Source organism: Anopheles darlingi, chromosome 3, assembly GCF_943734745.1.
Source record: "Anopheles darlingi chromosome 3, idAnoDarlMG_H_01, whole genome shotgun sequence".
NCBI classification, from domain to species: Eukaryota; Metazoa; Arthropoda; class Insecta; order Diptera; family Culicidae; genus Anopheles; species Anopheles darlingi.
In genome coordinates, this window is record NC_064875.1 from 23306786 (window position 1) to 23329401 (window position 22616).

At 46.9% G+C, this 22616-nt stretch overlaps 1 protein-coding gene across 2 annotated transcripts in view; it reads left to right on the forward strand.

Annotated features, from left to right (window-relative positions):
• LOC125956585 (Ig-like and fibronectin type-III domain-containing protein 1) overlaps positions 1-22616 on the forward strand; it is a 104106-nt gene that overhangs the window by 79216 nt on the left and 2274 nt on the right. For both annotated transcript variants that reach the window (XM_049688620.1, XM_049688621.1), the window contains exons 7-15: positions 7503-7676; positions 14850-14984; positions 15661-16620; positions 19220-20313; positions 20443-20901; positions 20985-21231; positions 21303-21481; positions 21561-22057; positions 22133-22580. In XM_049688620.1, coding sequence (XP_049544577.1) covers positions 7503-7676; positions 14850-14984; positions 15661-16620; positions 19220-20313; positions 20443-20901; positions 20985-21231; positions 21303-21481; positions 21561-22057; positions 22133-22580 — 4193 coding nt within the window. The remainder of the gene's footprint in view (positions 1-7502; positions 7677-14849; positions 14985-15660; positions 16621-19219; positions 20314-20442; positions 20902-20984; positions 21232-21302; positions 21482-21560; positions 22058-22132; positions 22581-22616) is intronic.

Sequence of the window (22616 nt, forward strand, 5' to 3'; positions counted from 1 at the left end):
GCGGCCCGGAAAAGGACGACTCCGGACTCCGGAGATCGCAAATAATTCCTTCGGTCCTGCCCACCGATAAGCGAAAGGAAAAGATATTTATGCAAATTGGATTGTTCCCACTTTTAGTCGGGGAAGGTCCCTTCTGCCGGCGTTTGAAACCCTCGACCAAGATTCCGTTCTCCTGGAACACTCGCACACACAAACACACACACAGACCTCACGTATCTACCGCATGTGTCGCTTCTGCGTAGGATGGGACAAGGTTTATGAAATAGTAATTTGTACTCCAGCGTTTATGTGTGTGTGTGGATGTGTTTTGCTGCCTCCGGCCACAATCCTACAATGTAAATAAACCTCTTTGGCAGATTGGCGAGGGGCTTTTTAATACATTTCGTATCGCACCGGCGACCGACCGACCGGCGGGTTGTTGTTTCCCCTAATCGCATGTAAACTACTAAAGTGTGGTAAAAAATGATCGTCCCTTAATGTAAGCAAACATGAGGGTTCCCCCGGACTCCCGGATTCAGGTCACACGAAATATGGTGGATTGGTGCGAGGAGGGAGGTGACTCTTGTTTGTTTTACTTTCACGAAAAACGCCCTCAGCATTCGCCTTAACGGCCCTCGCCATATGACGTGATCGAAGTCGAAACCTTTACTTTAAACCTTTTCTTTACTCCAGGTAGTCCAACTATAAGCGACCGTAGCTACACCATCATCCATCGCGTTGCGTTCGAAGCAACGGAGAACGATAATTAGAAGTCAAAAGTTTCGTGCAAGTAACCGGTTAGACGATGCCCAGAATCGATGGCCGCGATGGGAGGGAAAACTAAATGGAATAAACCCAAAAACAATTGGCCAGCACATGGCCAGGGCACCGACCATTCCCCGGGGGAGGGGGAGGCCGAATGGTTACCGGTGTAATGGGTTTGTTGGTCTGGAAAATTACCCAGAAATAAGTGAAAACACACACTCTCTCTTCTGCTCTCTGTCTCTCTATTTTCCCACGCCGTACAGGTACAGGGCCACAACAGGTAGGTGAGGTGTGTCCCCTCGAGGGATTGACCTTTCCAGCTGGGCAGCTATGCTACTATGCTGGAACACGCATATAGTACGGGGCTCGCTGGTACGGTGGTAGATTGGCTGGTAGATTGTTGGTTTTTACATCTCTGCTGCTCTGAAATACTCTCCACGGTTGGCTTTTGCTTTGTGTTTTATGCTTTTTAATGCAATCAACCACCACTGAACGGTGGAAGTCAATCACGGGTAATAAATGTCAGCAATCAAAACTGTCACACTCTCGTTCGTCTTGCGGCGGTTTTGCCTGTCACAACGAAATGCACGGTGGTATGTTGTTGAAGGAAGGCAGATGGTGGTATGGGCCTTCAGATGAGAAGGCAGATGGTATACTGTTGTTTGCAGAAGATGTGGTTTATCTGTGAGTTTTGGTTGAGGTTGAGGTTTTCATTTTTTCAAGGAGAGGAGAGAGAGAGCGAGAAATGGTAATTTGGTTGGTAGGATAATAGCCTGCAAGGGACATCTTATTGTTGCGAAAAGATACTTGAAAATTATTGTAACATTCAAATTGGAAATTTAAAGTTTAGAATCTATATGAGATTGATAACAGCATTCACACAAGTACTTGTCAATACTGGCTTTTCTCTTCTTTTTGGACTATTCGAAGTACTACTTTTATCAAAACTTTTTGCTTTATATTGAAAGAATATATTAATTTAGTGACATACTGTTTTGTGGCGTTCTGTGTGTTGCTTAGTTTTTTTTAAAATTATTTTTGCTTTTTTATGTTTATTTTCGGTGGTATGTTTTTATTTAAAAAAATATTAAACAATGTTAACATAAAAAGCAGATAATGTTCTTTTTTAATCAAATAAAAGATTATGACGTTTGACAGTAATACAACATGCTAGTTTATGGAGTTGGTGGGGTATGTTTTTATAAACCATTTCGAAACAATGTTGTAAACGATAAAGATTCGTCTGATAACATGATAAGCGTGTTGTTTCCTGCGTCCTAATGTTCTTCAATTTACATACACCAAAGCATGGCAATACAAAAGTAGAAACCATGAAAAAAAAGGTTCAATTTGTTTCTTTATCTTATCTGAGGAATAACATGATTTATGTTGGGTACCTTATCTTCAGTGGAATTTGAAGATTAATACCAAATCAACGAACATAGAGAACGATAAGAAATTCTACTGAGATTGTAGAAGAATTTACAACATTATCAAGGATTATGCACTAATCCTGTATTCATACCCAAGTTAAATTCACTAGCACTATACTATGACCTTAAAATCGAATAGTTAATTATTCGAAATGTTCATAACAGTGCGCTCAATGCGTCGTCCAGAGTAGATTACTCCTAATGGTTGTTTACCAAGAGCCATAACCTCGCTCCTGCCTACGCTAATGGTTCCTCGGATTATTCTTGTTGACAATCCACTAATTGATACGTCAAATTGCGGAATCGGTAATTTTCCGAGAAATCTGTCACGCACATCACGACTCTACGACTCTCTCACTCTCTTCGAGCCAACCGAACCGAACAATCGCAAATTATCTAATCTCCCGTCGGCCCGGAATTGGTGCCCGGAAGAAACGGAAGAAAAATCACGCTCTCCCTCTTTCCCGTCCTCCGGTCTAACGCGATACCAGCGGGGCCTTTACCGGGCCACGAATCATCGGCCCGAGCATTGATTGGATCGTTTGATTCCGTTTCCGTAATTAGAGTGATTGAAAATCCCGAGGCCGACAGGCAACGGATGTCGGTTTGCCCTCCCGGATTGGCCACGGAAATTAGCCCGTATTTTCACTCCATTTCCTTGTTTGGTTCCGTGCGATGGCGGATATTATTGATGTGGCGCTCATTTTGCCATCCCATCCCGTCCTGTCGTCTGCCTTCGGTGAGATAAGATTTAATTTGTTATGCTTCAGTCCACCACCAAACAAACCACGGAACACTACGGAGCTGCGTGCACGGACAATAACAACAACAACAACAACAACAACAACAACAGCACCATGACGGGACGACCCTCGGGATCATGTTGCGTCATTTTCGTCGCCGGAGACGCGCGACAATTTGCATCGCCTTTTTTTCGGGAAGGAAATCTCTGGAAAACCCACACCTTCCGTACGCAGAAAGCAGAGCGCGATGGAAAAGTGAAACATTTCCATCCATAGAAAACTTGTTCGTCATTCGTCGTCGGCGACTTCCGTCAGCGACTTCGAGATCCTCTTTCCCTGTCCTCTCTTCCTTCCAATTTGTTTTTAAACTCCCGTCCCAGATGAAGGCGGAAAAGCGAACGGAATAAGGACATCTAGCGTTCTCCGTTCCAAAGGCGATTGTGCGAAAAGCCAGGTGAAAATGGGCTTTTCCGCTGGGGAATCGAGAAGCCAGTGCCGCGGCGGTAACACTGCGAAAAGCAAAATGAAAGACGGGCGAACGGTTTTGTAAAACAAATTCTGTAATCATTTAAATCTCCCTCGCTGCTACCACTCACCCGTTTTATGGGGCGTGATGAGGAAAAAATTTGAGCCTCTTCCTCCGCCCGGTTAAAGCTCGAAGTGGAAGCATATCTACCGCCAGTCCCCGTGCTTTAAAGCTGCTTTCACATCGAGCGCGTTTAAACGCCACTAATAGACGCAGCAGGTTTTTTGACGCAGAAAACACGGTTGTATCACATCAAAATATATGGAAGTGTTCACGTAACGCACCGAAAGCTATTTTTGGAGCTTTTGAAGAGCTTAAAAGTTGGCGTTTTTTTTCGGATCTGTAAAAATCTACAGATTGTGGCAGGTTCTGAGCCGACTGTAGCAGGCTACGCAAGCAAGCCAGCGTTGCCCTTTGGTTTTGCAATTTGTTTTGGCAGGAATGTGTTAAAATCCGGGTAATAACTGTTTTGCGTGAAGATTAAACTATTTATCATGATTTGATAAGGTGGCGGTAGTGATATGGTGTTATTTTTCGTGTATTTTAAATCGACCTTCGCGCAACCTAGGTGTGAACAATAAATTAAGCTTTTGCGTCAAAAAACGCCAACTTTGGCGTTTTTAAAAACGCGCTCGATGTGAAAGCAGCTTAACGCTCACCATTACAGGCGATGATAATGGCGGGGGATTGAGTGTAATTGAAGGGAACGCGACAGAGCTCCCTGCGAGCTTGTTTTTTTTCTGCTTCCCGTACATTACGTTTCCGGGCATGTTTTCTGCATAAAAGAAGCTGCTAGGGAAGCTTTTTGAACCTCCCTCCCAAAAAAAAAAAAAAACCACGAGAACAAGTCGACGGCGAGTAGCAAAATGTTTTGCCAGATACTTTGTATCGACAACAAACATTCGCTCGAGCGATCCACGATGACGTTGGAATAAAACTTCGCCTTTCCTCCGGTGACGACGATAAAAGAGGAAAACTCGGCAAATGATGAATGTGTGTGTGTGTGTGTGTATGGCGGTGTGTTCCACTCGTACCGGCACTCGTTTAGTGCACATTTGTAGCGAGTGATTTATGAAGCCGTCACGTACTGGCAACACACCGTCCCACAATCCGTCGTCGTCGTCGTCTCCATCTGTCGCCAAATGCTGCCGAAATGAACGAGATGGCTTAGGGGAGAGAAATCACAAAACACACGTTTGCTACGTGCGACTGAGAGCAGTAGTAGCAGTACACCGAAGTGCTTCGCCAGAGTTCAGGAATTACGTGAAATGAGGCCACTAGTGCCGGGAGTTGGTAAACTCCTTTTTTCCCTGACGTTTCGTTGGCCAACAATGAAACGAAAACTACGATGACTGCTAGATTCGTGTTCTGGTTTTTGCTCCCTAGCAACCAGGCCGTTGTCGCACGTCAAAACGATACCAGCTCTAGCAGCCCTGGTGAAGATGGTCGATGGAGCTTTTGGGAGTTCGAAGCGATGTATGAAATCAATCGCATATCGGCAATCTTTTTAGAAGGTAGCGAAAGAAAATAATAATCCTATCAACGGTCTGCCCCGTGTGTGTGTGTGTGTGTGTGTGTGTGTGTGTGTGTGTGTGTGTGTGTGTGTGTATGTGTGTGTGTGTGTGTGTGTGTGTGTTCCCTTCCAACATCCGGAGGATACATGAGAGGGAACCGAGCGAATCGACGTGGAAGTGAAACGGCAACGAAACGGAACCGAACCGGTACAATCTCTTGATGGCGGAAAAGCGTCCTTCCAGGACTTGCTCTCTTGCGACCATCGCCTGCAGCCACTACAGCCGGACATTCGTTCGTTGTTGGATGCCGGGTTTTTTGTGGTCCAAGTCGAGGCAGACATTTAAAGGTGAACCCAGACCATCACTGCAGACGACAGCCGGCCACCGCCAGTCGCTGGTTCGCTCCGACACTCCAGATATACTTCCTCTTGTTCGGTCCGACCAATGTCCGGTGATATCTTTAGGTTATTTTTATAACAACCAAACCCTCGTCCCTACCATCAAAAGCACATTTTTTTCTTTTTCTGCTTCTTCTTGGCATCGATGACAGGCTCGTGGTTCTGTGGCCTGTTCCACTATTACGATTTCCACAATCTGCGCTGTCTGCCAGGATCCTGAATCTTGGACACTGAAAATATACCACCACAGGGTAGCCATCATTGTGTGGAATTCGAATATCGAAAGCTCGTCTTTCAACAACATCCGCCTCTTCACCAAACCTTTCCGAGGGCGCAGTTTGTCAACCCCCCTTCCTCCTTGCAACGCTCCATCGGTGATGATGATGGCGACTGTGGCTAGATGAGCGAAATGAAACTTTACCAATTTCATGGTAAACATTAATTTTGAAATCAATTTCCTCCAGAAACGCGAGCGCGCGACCGCCCGCCCGCCAGCGGGTATCAGCTTACCAGCGCGAGCTCTACAGCGATCGATTTGTCTTCCAACTTCTGTAAGGGGATGATGACCTAGGCTAGTGTTGGCTAGAGGAAAGCCGATCTCACTCGAGATGATTGACCACACAGTCATGTTTCTGAAAATTTCCCGAAGCACCAGAGCGAACCTTTCGGTTGGTGCAAAGAAAGAAGTGACGTCATACAAGATATTAGATCATTATTACCCCCATTAGTGTGTCTTCTCCCTAGATTCTAATCCTATAATCTAGCGACATTTCTTTTAAAGGAACAGCGACATAGCTCTATCCCTGTGAAAGTGACAGTTCTAATCCTAGATTCTAATCGTAGAATTTTTAATGATTACATAGATCTTTCCCTAGATTCTAGAAGATACTACCAGTTGTATGCATATGAAACCGCGCTCCGTTTTCCTATAGCTATATCTACGCCAAATGGAACCGTAGAACCGTTCTCAATGTTTCTTTTTGTTCGTTCGGCATCTGTTAAATAAAATCGGTGCACAAAAGTTCTAATTTCACACTACAACCAATATTTTTATTGCGTACAAAATGGCAAGTTCCGTCCTTAAAAACTGCAAAATGCGTACATCGTTCATTTTCTGCTTCCATTTTAAAAAATAGACGACATAATCGCATCAAATGCTTATTGAAGCTTACGGTGAGCATGCTCTTCATGAAACACAGTGCAAAGTGTGGTTTTAAAGATTAAAAATTGCATTTTGATGTGATAAACGAGAATCGGGAGAAACCACCGAAAACGTTTTTCAATGAATTTTCAATGAAAATGCTCCGCTACATCGCGGAAAACCAGCCAAGAAGACTATACGAGACCTCAATTGGGAGCTTTTATCGCTTGCGGCTAACTCACCAGACTTGGCTCTATCGAATCAACACTCATTTGCATCGTTGGGCCAGTATCTGGCCGAGCAGCGCTTCCATCCTTGCAAAAGTTTGAAAAAAATGGACCTGTAATTGGTTCGAAACAAAAGATCAACTTTTTTTGGCAAGCCATCTGTAAATTGCCTAAAAGATAAGAAATATGTATAGCTAACTATTGACATTTCTTTGAAGAATAAGAGTTTCTTCATTTATGCAGAATAAAAAAAATTGACAAAAAAAGGGCGGTTTCATATCCATCCACCTGGTAGATGTTTACAATAATACCTTAAGAACGAACCTTTCGATCATTGATACTCCATTATCTCCAACGGGAACTTCAAGTGAGCTTTTCGCCACCGATTAAATAGTAATCGATTGACGTTTTGCAGATGTTCTTGAAACTAGCGAACCAAATACGCTAGAAGGATCATAGAGCTTGAAAAGAGGACATTTAGGCAAGGGTCAAAGACCCTTTCCCTTTTCGCCATCCGGAGAGCTTTACGGCGGTCGCCGAATCCCCGTAACCGAATTGCGCGGGGCAAAGGCGATAGCATAAACATTTAGTTTTATTGTGATGTTCGTCGTGTCGTGGGGTATTTTTCGTGCTGGTGAGGGTAAGGCCCTTGGGCTGTAAAATGTCTAATTATGAGCAGCGCGGTCTCCGCCCTTCCTTTCTTCCGACATTTACGATACTCCGCTTCTTCTTCATCACCTTATTGCTTTTTTCTCTTCTCTTCCAAACAAACGAAGGCACGGGTGGACCGGCGATGGTGCACGTCGGCGAGGACGCACTGCTGACCTGCGTCGTAATGACGCCCTTCAACAACGATACCGTACTGTGGCGCAAAGGACCCCACGAGATCCTGTCGGCGGGCATGAACCGGGTGACGGGCGATCGACGGATCAGCGTGCTGCATGATGATTGTGAGTATTTCGGGGCGTCGTGCTGCGGAGGGTACTGAAACATTGAAAACCTTTTCTGTCGCTCATTCATGCTCCGAGCTGGTGGCCAGTAATCGCTTCTCATTATCCGTCAACTCCCGTCCATTCCACTGGCAATGGCGATCGTCCGGATTCCCAAGACGCTAATGTCGATAAAGCAGGTTAACGAGTCGCCTGGCGGCTGTAACCCTCTCGCATTCCCCTCCTTTTTGGGGGAGGGGGGACCAACCCAGGTCATGTTACAAGTCCACCTGCCGGGGCCCTCCTCCCGGTTTGTAACACTTTCACCCACAAACGCCACCTTACACACACACAAAGACGGCGCAGAAGGTTTTGGGGGGCGACAAATGGCGTTCTCAATAATTCAGCAATTTAATTAAGAAACAGAGCATACCATCGGAGGTCACCGGACCGCGGAGCACGGGGCGTGCGGGACAGAAAATGAGGAAAAACAATGGGTGGAGACAAAAAAAAACGTGAAAGAAAATGGCGAGCCCGTGTGCGCCCTTCGACGGTCGGAGATTCAAAGACATTCCTCGTGCACCTCGTGGTTCGTTCGCTTTGGAATGTGCCATAGGACCTGGTAGCTGGAAAAGGGTACAACAAAAGGTAGCAGACTCCTCATTCTTGTACGGGTTGCCCCGTGTTGGTAGCGATGGCAACGATGACCTGGGCGACGACCAGGACGACGACGTCGCGAAGTGTTGCCAATGAATGTGAGGTATGTTGGCCACATTCCAGAACCAAGAAACCGTACCGTACCGTACCGTTGTCCCCACGTACGGCGCGTCCGTTTTTGCTCGGGAAGATTGTTTCCTTACCGTCGGCACCAACGGTGCCAACACGTTTCCTTCATTAGACTTCTTCTCTTGGCCAGGTCTAGGGATCATCATCGCCACCATCATCATCATCAGCACGGTCCTGAGCCCTGACGGTGGCCAAACAACACTCGCTTAAAGAGTAAATAAAGTGAAAACAATTGAATTTAAAATGGGGTTCCCTCTTCGGTCTCTTCGCACCAAAGTGCTCGTATATGAAGCTCCTTTGGGGCGAACCAAAGCTGGGCTCGTCCTGCCAGCCAGCGACCCCCTTCCACACACTCGGTTTGGTGTCGGTGGTGGAGCACGATAACAATCTTTCCTAATTTTAATTAGAAAGTTTCGAGTAATTTATGCTACGTTCACTTATTAGCGACCGAGAGCGGGCTCCTCCTTCTCGTAAGCGCCAAAGTTAGAGATACTTTCAACCCTCAGAGAGAAACATACACTGGCACACACATTAGCACACACATTGTCAGGTTGCGTTCTAAGGCCCACGCTAAAAGCCCACACGGTCCACACAAAATGGCCACACAACAAACGCGCCATCTCTTAACCCATCTGAAAGCAATTTAGTCGTTTCTGGTGTATGCGTGTGCGAACAACCGTTTGGCGAAACTATTCCATAACCGATACGCACTAGGCTGTATCTGTGGCTTTGGGATGCCACTGCCGATGCCGATGGTTGGCTGAGGAAGATGCAATTTATTTGGATTTCCACCCGGCATCGGGGTACGGTTTTCGAGCATCGAGACCGAAGTGCCGGCTAATGGCAATCGTTAGTGAGAGAAGTAAAGGCGGGATGTTCTGCCTGAGGGTGACAGGATGCTACGGAAACGGAGACTTATTTGGCAATAAGACCGACGAAACGCGGAGACAATGAGACACACACACTGAAGTTATTGGTTGGTGGTTTTTGGGGTTGGAGTCTCGAGTCTCGTTACGCCGGGAATTACTCGCCAAAGTGGTAGAACAATGGTAAAGTTAGAGGATAGTGGGCATATAAGCAACCGGCCTATGTTATTTTTCGAAGTAACTTTTGATCTAGATCCATAAAACACAATCTTGCTGTTGATCTGGAATGTAATCTAGCTCGTAAGTTATCTGTTTATGGGTTTGTGTCATGGAGTTTTTTTTCTTTATGCTCCTGTTATGGTCACTGTTTCATGACCAACATTCAACGGTAAAACTTTTGCTGATGCTTGCTGCGATGCCGATGATGAGAAAAAGTAATACTATCGCATACCGATAGCTATCTATTGGTTGAAGTTCGATTAAATATTCATCTGAAGGCTGTTTAATGTTGACTCATAATAAAGCTATGAGTCAAAACCATAGAAACCCTGCCATTCAGTCTACTGGTGTATCGTTCTACTTGTAGATCGAAGTCAAAGTTATGGATTACAACTCCAATAGATAAGAAGCACTGTATACAGTGACCGGCATAAGTAAAAGCCCAACCCTAGATTTTTGTAGATTTTCGACTGTAAAAATGTAGGATACATTTTTTATTGTAAACCGCAAGTGTTGTGTTTTTCTTGAAGGTTGAACATTCCTCTCTCAATTTCGCTAGCTTTCATCTCGATTGGATCGATAACAAATTGTTTAAATGATTCAGATGGTCGATCACAGATGTGACAAAAGTAAAGTACAATGAAACTTCCTTAACAATGAATATGGTCCATCCTTAGCCCGGATTTCAAGTTACAGGTGTTTTGACATGCCGTCTACACGATTTCATGAGTATTGAGGATCAAACTTGTTGAATAATTTCCAAAAAAATAATTGTTTTTGATAATAACATAATTCTTAATGAAATTGCTATCTAAAATTCTCCACGAAATCTTAATCCGTTTAAAATCCAGTCTTTGAGAAGGCCATTTGAGAAGGGAAGTAACACGGCAACATTTAAAAATATTAGTTATTTTAGCAGTATGTTTAGGATCACTGCCCTGTTGCATAACAAAAGTGCTTTTAAATGGGCTTATTCGTACTGAGTCCATGAATATTTTAATAATAATTCTGGATATTATCAGGAAATCAGAACATCTTACAGGAACTCCAGGGTAGGAGAAGAAAAGGGCATTCTGGAATGTAACATACTTTAAGAACATTTATGTTCATTTGCTACAGCACAACTTTAAAAACCATGCGCCATAATTTAAAAAGAAACCAGTAACTTCTTCTACTGTATCTAATAAGAAAGAAAAACTTTAATCAATTCAACGAGTGAGTCACACTGCAAGTTCCCCGTTAACTTGAAGACATAAGTAACGGCCATCGGCACATCACACAACCAGCGAATGCAATACCACTCTTCCATAGTAATGGCACACCAAAAACCGACTGTTGCATTTCTTCTTCTGCTTTGCTGCGAGCTTTCCCCCCGTCCATCCGATCACCCTAGCCCTAGGCAGCTCATCCGGAACTCCGCACCTACCGCTCTCTCTCTGGCAAGCTCAAGCTCGAGCGAAAATGAAGAGTGAAACCGACACGCTGTCCACTTGACGCCCTTCGTGCTCACGGTTTGCGAATCATTCATCAGTCACTTCACCGCTCGGGCGACACGCTCGCTCGGTGGCCCTTTCTGAAAAGGAACAGCGACATCAAAGAGTCCTCAAGTTTCCGTTCCCCCCCCCCCTCCCCCGGAAGGGCCGCACCCAGCCAAGGCTTCCAACGCAACCGTCAGTGGAACGCGTCAGCGAGCTGGAAACGAATTTCCTTCCCCCCAAATGTCCTTTGGACGACGATGAACATACAGACGGACGAACGGGCGAACGGACAGACGATTTGTCCAGTTTCCGGCTCGGCGGTTACCAAGGCGAACGAAGTGCAATTTCCCGTCTAGAACGACGACGACAACGTCGAAGTGGCAATCGTGTGGACAGAAGCGGAGCTTCCATCCGGAGCAAAAGAGCAGCAGCAATTCGCGTGCACCGCGAGGACAGGACTGGGCGCTATATCGTAAATCATCGCCACCGACACCGACACCGACAACGGCAGCGTGAAGCTGGCGGCACTTTTGTAAGAATTCCCTTTTTTTGCCCTCAGTGGCTCGATCGGTTATCGAGTCGTTAGTGGTAGGGACGAAGATGGTGGTGGTTAGGGAATTGGCGTTTTTATTGCCGATCCTCCTTCATCTGTGCATGCAATCGAAGTTCATCATTCATCTGTCATCTTCTGTGTGTGTTTGGATTGAGTTCTTGAACATTTCAATTACTTTCCTGCATCTGCAGCTCAAGGACTTTTCTTGATGTTCTTGGTCAGGGTGTTAGGTAGCGCATCATCGCTCTCTTCTACTGGTATTTACTTTTGACTGAGTTGGACCAGCAAGTAGAGCAAGTAGAGACAGTACTACAACGTTGCAACGCGTAATACAAATGGACGTACACGTTTAGCTGTTCCACACCATGCAACCGGTACCTTAAATGGTGGCTCCAATTGCACCGCTATAAAGCTACACCACACACAGGTCGCACAGGTGTGGTAAATGAACGGAAAAAAGGCACACGAACAGAAGAGCAGCAAAGAAGTAGCACCACAAGTGTGGTGGTTGTTGGGTTGGGCGGAGAAGAAAGTAATGCACCAGGCCACAGGTGATTAAAACGGTTCTGCAACGGTCGTGCAACGCTGTACTCTGCCCTGACCTGGAAAACAGGACGAGGAAGGAGCCGCTAGTCGTGGCCTACTGCACGTACCCGCACTGTAACACCTGATGAACGGTCGGTGTTCGTGAATGGAAGCGTAAGTGTGTGTGTTCAATGCACAAGAATCGCTAATTATTTTCCACTACCGGTGCGGGAACTACTGCGCGGCCAGGGAAAGCCCGGAATCCCGGAGCCACCGCTACGGCACGGAATGATACTCCAGGCGCAGTCCGTTCCTCACTCGCAACGAACGGAGTACATGGCTTCCGGATACACGTCAGACACTTCAAACGAAATCACTTTCCAGCCAGCGGTGGCGACTCCTATGGGCATACGGAGTGAGAATGTGGTGCCCTAGGGTACCCGGGGCCTCACGATCCTCGGTGTTCCAGGATTCCATGTGTGTGTGTGTGTGTGTGTGTGTGCATCGTTCTCCTACAACGCGATTGCTTTTGCAACAACCCATTACCGGTAGCAACAGCAACAGCAGCAGCAGCAACAGCTCTCCACATCCTTTCGACTAGGAGTTAAGGTTCCCGGGAAATGTATGTGTATGTATGCCTGCAGGTGTATGTGTGTCGGTGTCGGTGTGCTGAGACATTGGATCTTTAATTTTCCTCGAGCTATACTCGCTGCTGGTGGTGAACTGGAAGGGCCAAAAGTGAAAGTTGAATTTCGCCAACCGCCTTTTGATGTTTGAAGTTGCCTACCCTTCATCCTCCCCTGCACACACACACACACACACACACAGACAGATCTCCCACATGTGGGTGGGACAGCAGCAGTTGAACGACAGTTTTCCGTTTTATTTATTTGTTTTACTCTCTCTCTCCCGCCATTTTCTCGTGGCGCGTTTCTCGTGATCGCGAATGTAGTGGTGGTGGTACCGGTGCCAAAGTTCCGAGTTTCTCTCTTGTTTTCCCTTCGCACTGTATGTGTGTGTATGTGTGCTTCTATTGGTTTTGATTTCATGTGCTCGTCGGAAGCAACATAAATGAAATTATCTGCTACATGCCGTATCGTGTTTCGACGGTTCACGGACCACATTTCAGCTTCACGAGGGGTTTCCCCGCATCTTGTCGCGACTGACACCCCGGCAATGGTGTGTAATGGAACGACTGTACGGTTGTTCTCGTCCCACCGATCTCCGATAAACGGCCACGACTCGAAGCGAAACTCATATTTTACGATCCATTGCTGCACGCAACGTGCGTTCTGGGTGGATGGGGGCCGCACAGCGAATGTGAGCATTGTTTACCCTCTTCCTAGTATTCCACATCCGGCACATTGTATCTCGGAGTTCGCCCGAAATCGTCGGTAAGCGATTCGTACCTTTTGATGATTGCAGAGAGATCCGTTTTTTTGCTGGAGGGATCCGGATGGTTTCCCGGTGCGGAGATAAAGGCTGTTTTAATATTCCACTTCGCACGCTTCAGTGCATTCTTTTGCGAAGAGATTGGGCGCGTCCGTGTGTTACGTGGGTAATCTTTCATATGCAATGTTTGAGGAAACTTATGCCGAAATGACCGAGTGGTACTTGTTGGTTTAAAACTTCTTTTTTTGGCGACCAGTCAGAGTGTTGAAGCGAAAATAACTGGCCAGGATTAGCAACTGTTTCATTGTAAATCATTTTGATAAAATCTTTTAGATAAAATTAACGAGCAGATAAAATTACCTTAATAACAATAAGAAATAACTATTATACAAATTGATAAAGGTAGAAATGTTATCAAGCATGCTCTCACGATATTTGTACTTAAAAATATGAAACTCTCTCAAAAAAACACGAATAATCTTGAGAATAAATGTATTACACAGAACATCATTTGTAGAATAAGCAAGTAATGGAATGCATTATAATGCTAAATATTATCTATTTCAACATGAAAGCAACTCTATGAACACTAAATAATAGAACAGGATAGGTTCTCTAATCTGCAAATTGAATGTTTATGAATCGACTTTTTTATTTGAATTAAGTGTGCAAGATAAACCGTAGGATTAAATTAAAGAAATAACTATATCAGTAATGTAAAAAGGATAAACAAGGTGTACTCAATCTCACCTGTAAAATCAGTGCCTATATCATACATTTCTATCCATTCTTTTCTACCCTAATATGTAGAAGAACCACACAGAACACTTACGAAACATGGAATTACCCTAAAGAGAATGCAATATCTTGCTAATGCATTTCAGCATAACTCACGCAACACCGGAAAGTTTCGTACAAAAAGGCAACTTTATTGAAGTTAAGTGGAAAACAACAACAACAACAAACAAATGCAAAACAAACCTGTACTATAAAGTTTTCCGAATTTAATACCATTCGCCAAGCAACTCCCCCTTCCGTGCAAAGCCTTCCGCTTTAGTAAAATGCTCATTACGAAAGCAGAAATGCAGCAAATGTACGGGGGGAACATTTCAATCAAAATTCCACTCCACGCGACAATATTCCTGGCGTCCTACGCCGGCACGAAACCTGCGCAATGCCCGCTGATACCGTCTGCAATTTCCATTTTTCATTCCAAGAAGATTTCCTCGGCGAAAGCACATTCCTGCTGGTGGCTAGTAGGAGCACTATGTTACACTTTCTGCGCCCTATAGGGCATCAGGGCCTGCCTAACCTTCCTAGCCAGGATACACTAACGAAGATTGCATTTCCTTTTCTCTCTCCCTTTACTCCACAGCTCCTTCAGGGCGCACGCCGCTCGGTGGCGACGTTTGGGTGCTGCTAATTAAAGAGACACGCCTCAACGACTCGGACGTGTACGTGTGCGAGGTGAACAGTGACCCGATTGTCCGGAGTTTCCATCCACTGACAGGTAAATACTAGCGACACCAATAGATAGTAGTAGTAGTAGTAGTAGACATCAACGCAATGGCGCCATCCTACGGAAGGATATAATGTTATTGCGTTGGATTAATTTTAAGTCGGTCGTCACTCTCCGCGACTCGGCGCCGGGATCTTGGCTTTCTCGCGGGCATTTTGAAGAATTAATATTCCAACGAACGACCACCTCCGTCATCACCCGGTGGTGGAAACGTTCATCTAAACTTTACGCTCCCGTGTCTACACTCTCGGCAACCGAACAATAACAACAACACAACGATACGACGTAGACGCAAATTCCACAAAAACACTATCTCACGGAGGATGGGGTGGTCTTGAGATGTTCGCTGCTCCGTCCTGGCAAGTAGTTGCGAGCTGCCTATCACTATAGTTCCACTTTACAAGGATAAAGTTTTGCTCGCGTCTCGCGTGTTTCGCTACCGCAATCATCATCGCGACATCATGATGGTAATGGCCGCCAACTTCCGAAACCCCCTAACGTCCCTAGAAAACAACATGACGCCAACGTCGCCAACTTTTTCCATTAAAACTGATTTCCTCCCGCGTGACCGCTGCCGGATATCCGCCGGAAGTCTTCCTCCATCCCGACGTACCTCACTCGCTAATCCCCCCGCACTGTCTCTGTGTCTGTGTGTGTTTATTTACAGTGCGCCAGCCAAAGAAGAAGGGAGCAACGGTGGGAGCCGGTAGCCGTAATGGTACGGTGACGCCGACGACCACATCGACACCCGGTTCGTCAGCCGTGACATCACCGAAGGGCGACGCCGTAGGTTCGACGCAATCACCGGAAACGGGTGCGTCAAGCACGTCCGAGGAGGACGATGGTGGCGATTCGTCCTTCGATGCGTACACGGACTCCGAGGAGGAAGTCAGCGCGGACGGTGTACCGTTGGTGACGCACGATTTCACTGACTGCTGCGTGGCCAACAATGTGTCCAGTGGGTGTATGGGTTTCTGTGTGCTGCATAACATCCTCGATGGTTCGGCCGGCGTCGAACCGGAGATGTGCGAGAAGGACTTCCCGGGTATCGTGCGGTGCATGGCCGATGGTCGCAATCATGTGCCGTGTTGTGTGGAGAAGGGCATCCCGGATCTGTGTCAGGATATGTGCCGTGGTGAATATACACCGTTTACGGATTTGCTCAAGTCGCGCGTCTCCTGCGTACAGCACACGCTGCCCGGGCTACAGTGCATTCTGGATAATATCCAGCGGTTACCGTCGGAACCGCAGTCGGTCGCCGTCGAACCGTTGACCGAACGGTCGCTGCAGGTGAGCTGGTCTGTGCCGGAGAAGCTGGCGGCCAGTGTGAGTACGTACCGCGTCGAAGCCGTCATGCTGCACTCGTTCGATCAGGACTATCTGGCGAATGACACGGAGGCGAACCGGCCGACGGAACCGATGCTGACGAGTAAGGTGCTGCAGGTACCGGCCAGTCAGAAGAGTGCCGTCTTATCGGATCTGTCACCGTTCACCATGTACACCGTCACGGTGACGGCCATTAACGATCACGGTTCCAGTCTACCGAGCACCCGGATCCGGGCGCTAACGCTAGAAGGTGGTGCGGCCACCAAGCAGACCAGCGTTGCCGTCGTACCAGTGCTGCCAGGTAGGTGAAGATATTGCAGGAAAGGGGGGGGGGGTCTTAAGCATGCTGGTATGTTATCTATAATCCAGCGAGTTCATACTACTACTGTCGCAATGGCGTGCAAAGACTCCCGTGAGACTTGACTTAATTTTGCTTTAAAGCTTTACAGTTATATCAATCACTTTCGTCTGAATATGTTCTGATGGAATACTAACTACTTACCTAAGTAACCATTTGTTACCCCTTTGTCCAGCCTGCAATATATTGAAGAAAAATGTTCCGTAGCCCTATAAAAATGACTAAAGAAAGAGAGAGCTGTTCCTTTTTATTAGGCCAATTAACCAATTAATTAATTAAACCAATTGCAAAAGGGTCCTGGTCCCAGGAAAAATAGAATAATCAAAAAGTTGCTAAGGACATTAACACTATAGAGGTTAAAATTGATAGAACAGCTGCTTCAATTCAAAACAACATCAATTAATTGCCTACATTAAAAGGTTTTTACTGATTTCATCTTTTTCTTACGCACATACGCAAACATACTCCTTGGTTTTTTTTTTCAATTTCTTGGTCTAAAATATTATACTATGTACGCTAGAAAATAGAAATTACCACCATATATTGGGTTAGATACTGATAATTTGGACAAGCGGTTACAAGTTACCAATAACCACTAGATGGTGTTGATGATCAAACCGATTCTAAGTATTGCTGGATAGCAAATATCGTTGAGAATTACTTAAATGTAACAGTTTCAGACAACCTATTTTAACCAAAATAGCTTGAATGCTGAGATAGTAAATAATAGTGTACCCTATATAAAGTAAAATTTTTCTAAATTTTCTGCAAAATTGATTTCCTGAAAAGTCAAGATGATTCCAATGATTAGACGAATCGATGGTATTCCAGAAACATTATCTATTAAAAAGCTGTTCAATGTGATTGCCGAGCTTTCCAAGCTACGATGACAGACTCTTCTCTCTTCAGACTCTTTATTACACATTTTTCCACCGAATCGTTGACTCAATAAATCGACTTTAATATTTCAAAAGCCAAAAATCAGGCTGAAAGATTCCAAGAAAATCGTTCGTCCGTTGGCCACAAAAGCCCAGAGATTCGTGGGGTCCGAGTCCGCACTTTCCCAGAAAACCATCGACCCGGTGGCCGACAATCGGGAGGAGAACGATACGACGAAAAGGCTAATGGCTGATTCATGTTCTGGATTCAACAGCACGCGCGGCCACACCACACGGAACACACTAATTGAGACGGAAGCGTCTCCCCCGGATTCTCGGAGTATCTCGGGTCACTGTCATCGTTAATTTAGTTGGTCAGTCAGGACGGCCATCATCACCTCCGTCCACGACACACGCACCACAGCACACGAAACCTATCAAATCAAAGTCAATCCCGGGTTTTGGATTCTTCGTTTTTTTTTTTTAACGGAAACTGAGCCGTACGATCGCGGAAAGGATGGATGATGGCGATGAGCCTGTCAAAACACCATCACCATCGTGGTGCGTGATGCGATGGCCATCGCCGATACTCCGGCACAGCTCCGAAATCGATTATTTATCCATTTGTCGCGCTTCCTGCTTGCGCTCGAAACGATTCCGCGCCTTTCGGAAGTGCGAATATCCAGCGGTCATCAAATGAAAAATACTTCCGCCCAATGCCAGACCACGCTGTACACCGCCGCCGGGGGGATCAATTTATATTTCAATTACTTGGCGCCCATTATTTGGCGCGAGGATGTCGAAAGTTTTGCGTGTCGAGGCCACATCCGGTGCGAATGCGCCCGACCGGTCGTTACGTCAATTTAGCTTTCAAACCAGGCCAGCAGCAGCAGCTCGCTGGACACCGCTGGAGCCGCTAGCTAAGGCTAATGCTTTGCGATGTTTTTCTTCGTTTGCTTTCGCTCCGAAGGACCACCATCATATTTGGGCGGTTTTGTTTTTCGCGGAACTCCAATTAGGAACATTCGTTGGGTGGTTCATGCTCTTCGGGGAGATGCCATGTCTGAGCTAATGTTGTTGTGAGTAAAGGAACTGAAGTGGAAAAGAATTTCAGTAATTTAGTAACAGAACTGTCAGCTTTATTGCGATTGATTGATGGTACAATGGCGTCATTAGTTTGATTCTTACTTTCTCCTTGTTATTCTCCTGCCTTATCAAATTCGTCTGATGTTGTTTTCAAAATAATAACTTGGCTCAGCTGTGTAGCAAATGTGTGATTTCCTTTTGATTTATTGTTCAATATCTACTACATATTATCGGCTTGTTGTTTTTGACAGTATTACCAAGTATAGTTAATCAATACTCCATTACATTACCCTATTTACATTATTTCATTACTCCATTACATTAAAATTAGAATAAGGCATTGTTAAAATATATTTATGTGTTTATCATCATAAATATGTATGTATAGTCAAATGAATTGATAGTAAATGATTGTATGAACTCGCTGAGACAGTATTCTTTGATGTTCTGGACTCATAACCAATCAGATCCTTAATATATAAATTGAATTTGGATCAATAAAACCATTGCCAAAGTAAATTGTAAATCGACAAACACAATACAAACGAACACTTGTTGTCTCTGCTCTGCATTCACAGACGTACGCGGATGCTGCATGAAGAAGGGCATTACACACCGGACCTGCCTGGACAAGATGTGCGATCCGGTCAAGGCAGACTTTACCGAAGTGCCCGACCTGATGGTTTGTGCACCCTGGGCCAACATCACGTTCGCATGCCTCGCTAACAACATTGACCACACACCATGCTGCAAAAGCCGTGGCATTCCCGAGGGTTGCCTATCGTTCTGCTCCGGCACCGTAAAGGCCATCAACTTCAACTACTTCAAGTGTCTGCAGTACATGTCCGAGTACAGTAGCTGCCTGCTGCAGGGTTACGGTGTACTATCGGGACCCCCATCGAAGCTCAAGGCACCTCTAATCGCTAGTCACTTCGTAGTGCTCGAATGGAAACCCCCGAAGATCCTCCCAGACACGGTGACCGCGTACCATTTGCATTTCCGTAAGCTCGGTAGCGGTGAGGACTACACTGTGATGGAGAAAGATCAAGCGCCAGTGATCGTGGAAGATCTGGAAGCCGGCACATACTACGAAGCGTTCGTCGTTGCAGTTAACGCCCACGGTAAGGGTGGCCCTTCGCCAAGGCTCGTGTTCCAAACGAAGCGCGATGCAGCGATGGAAGTGGCACATGGTGCACACTACAACATCTCAGCCTGTTGCCACGCATCCGGACTATTGCCTCAGTGTGCACCACTTTGTAGTTACGATGCCAAGATGTCGGACATTCAGAAGCTCGGCAATACATGTCGGGGACAGATCGGAACGATCGTACGGTGTAGTGCCGGTGGCCGGGATCATACGTCATGCTGTGCCCGGCGTGCCGTTCCACCGAAATGTCAATCGTTGTGCCGTGGAGTGATCACCAGTTCACCGACCGATTGTCTACCGTACGCCGGTAATATCATTCAGTGCTTCGAGGAGGGTATCGGCCACATACCGGCACCGGTCGAGGATCTGCACGTCACCTCCGTCACCAACACGTCGATCTCGCTGGCCTGGGTACCGACGGAGACGGAACCGAACAACACGGACAACCGGCCGCTCGGCTATCTCGTGCAGTACGGCAAGGTCAACAACATGACCATGTACGAGACGGTGATCAAACTGGAACACGTAAGTCGAGAGATCGCCCCGAGAGAGAGAAAGATTTCCATCACCGGTTTCCGCCGTCGTTATCGGTCAATTTCTGTGTTGTTTCTCTCTCTTTATCTATCTCTATATCTCTCTGTCGCTCTCTGGTAGGAACTGAACACCACGGAAACGGACATCGAGCTGAAAGACCTTGAACCGAAAGCCCTGTACCGCATCACGGTGGTCGCCCGGGGCGATTATGGTACGTCGTTGCCCTCGTCGATGCTACTGATCAACACTTCCCGTACCGAGTCGGCCAGTACCGTGTACGGGGCACCGTCACCACCACACTCACTGTCCGTATCGGCGCACAGTGCCACCTGGATCACGGTGTCGTGGCAACCGCCGGAATTCTCTCATCCACACGAGTCCATCACGTACCGTGTGATCCATAAGGTGGCCAACAACTACACCGTCATCGATACGCGGTTGCTGTGGGTACGGATCAACAATCTGCTTCCGAATACGCAGCACATCGTGTACGTCGTTGCGATCGGGGCTAAGGGAACGAGTCTTCCTTCGGAGACGCTCGTCGCTTGGACCGATCCGGCTCTGCCAGCGTATGTGGACGTAAGTATCGTGTGATGTTGTTTGACCTTCGGGGGGATTGGATGATTTGCACCGTTGTACTGTACTTGTACTGCACCCGACAGCCACCGACCGTACATCCATCGGACATCATCTCGGAGGGTGGCTCGATGACGATCCTGTGCCTGGCGATGGGTAACCCAGCACCCACGATCTCTCTGTACGTCGGTGGACATCTGGTACGGCAGGATACGTCGCGGCATATGATCACCGTGATCCACAATGTCACGACGGATATGGAGCACATCTCGTGCTATGCCGACAATGGGTACGGTATACCGATGCAGGCTGCCAAGAAGGTTAACATCAGCTGTAAGTAGTAAGAAGAGTGGCATTAGGTTTCGAACGTCTGTAATGAGTCGGTTTTTCATACCATCCGCCAGTTGCACCAAGAATACAGGCATCAGGTATTACCGTAGCATCGGTTGGAGAGTCCGTTGATCTCAAGTGTACGGTCCGGGCAAGGCCCATCCCGAAGACGATGTTCTGGCGTGATCACGATGGACGTGTGCCGGTCATCCAGGGTGGTAACTACGATATGTCGATGAAGAATGATGTCGATGTGAGTAGAGATCCATCTTGTAGTTGCATTATACTCCTTCGTTTCCACTTCATGAGTTGCTTATCATATTCTTCTGAAGGACAACTCGCTGTACGTGATGACACTGACGATCAACAAGCTCGGTGCGCAGGATGTGGGAGATTACTTCTGTCACGCCGAGAATGCCCTTGGTTCCTCGACCCGTGCCGTATCGGTGCGGATCCGGAATACGGCCGCCTCCTCCAACATCTCCGAGTGTTGCGCGACGCAGAACGTTTCGGCGAGCTGTATGAGCGCCTGTTCGTTCTACATCGACATCGAGAGTGTGATCGATCGACCGGAATGTATCGTGGATTTCGATAAGCTGATGCGCTGTGCGGCTGATGGTTCCGATCATCGTGGATGCTGTGCCTCGAAGGATGTACCGAGACGGTGCTTGAATTGGTGCCGCGGTGAACCGATCACACCGCCCGGTATCTGTGCACTGACGCACACCCGTACGATCGTCGGATGTTTCCAGGAGAACCGCGATCGACTACCGGGACCACCGCAGAATCTTAAGGTGCAGGTGATGAGCGATGAGGAAGTTGTTATCAGGTAAGTCGTAATGTTTTGGAAAGTGAAGTGGGTCCTGAAAAGTGGCTCATCGTTACCTCATCGATCACTGCGCAGGTGGGATCCACCGGTCAAGAATCCGGCAACCGTCGAGGGTTACCGGGTGTTCTGGCATGATCTGGAGCCGGTCAGCGAGAACTTGTCGAACGTGATCAATGGGCTGGCGACGAGCCGCCTAGACGCCAAAGAGACGAGCATCAAGCTGGAGGGTCTGAAGCCGAACGTCATGTACGAACTGGTGATCAAGGCCGGTAACCATCTTGGAGCCAGTGTTCTGTCGGAACCGCTGCGCTTCACCCTTGGTGATCATCACATCACCAGCGCTTCGCACACCTCGAATGCGGGTGTGGTGAGCGGCATTATCGCGGGTCTGCTCGCGATCGTGCTCGCCATTGCGGCGATCTTTATCGTTAAGCGACGAAAGTTCGGTCAGAAGCAGGCCAACGGAGGCGTTGCGTTCGAGAATCCGAGCTATCTGCGTGAGATGAACGTCGAGCATGTTCAGGTGAGTCCATTTTCATTTCCAATGCATATACTTCCT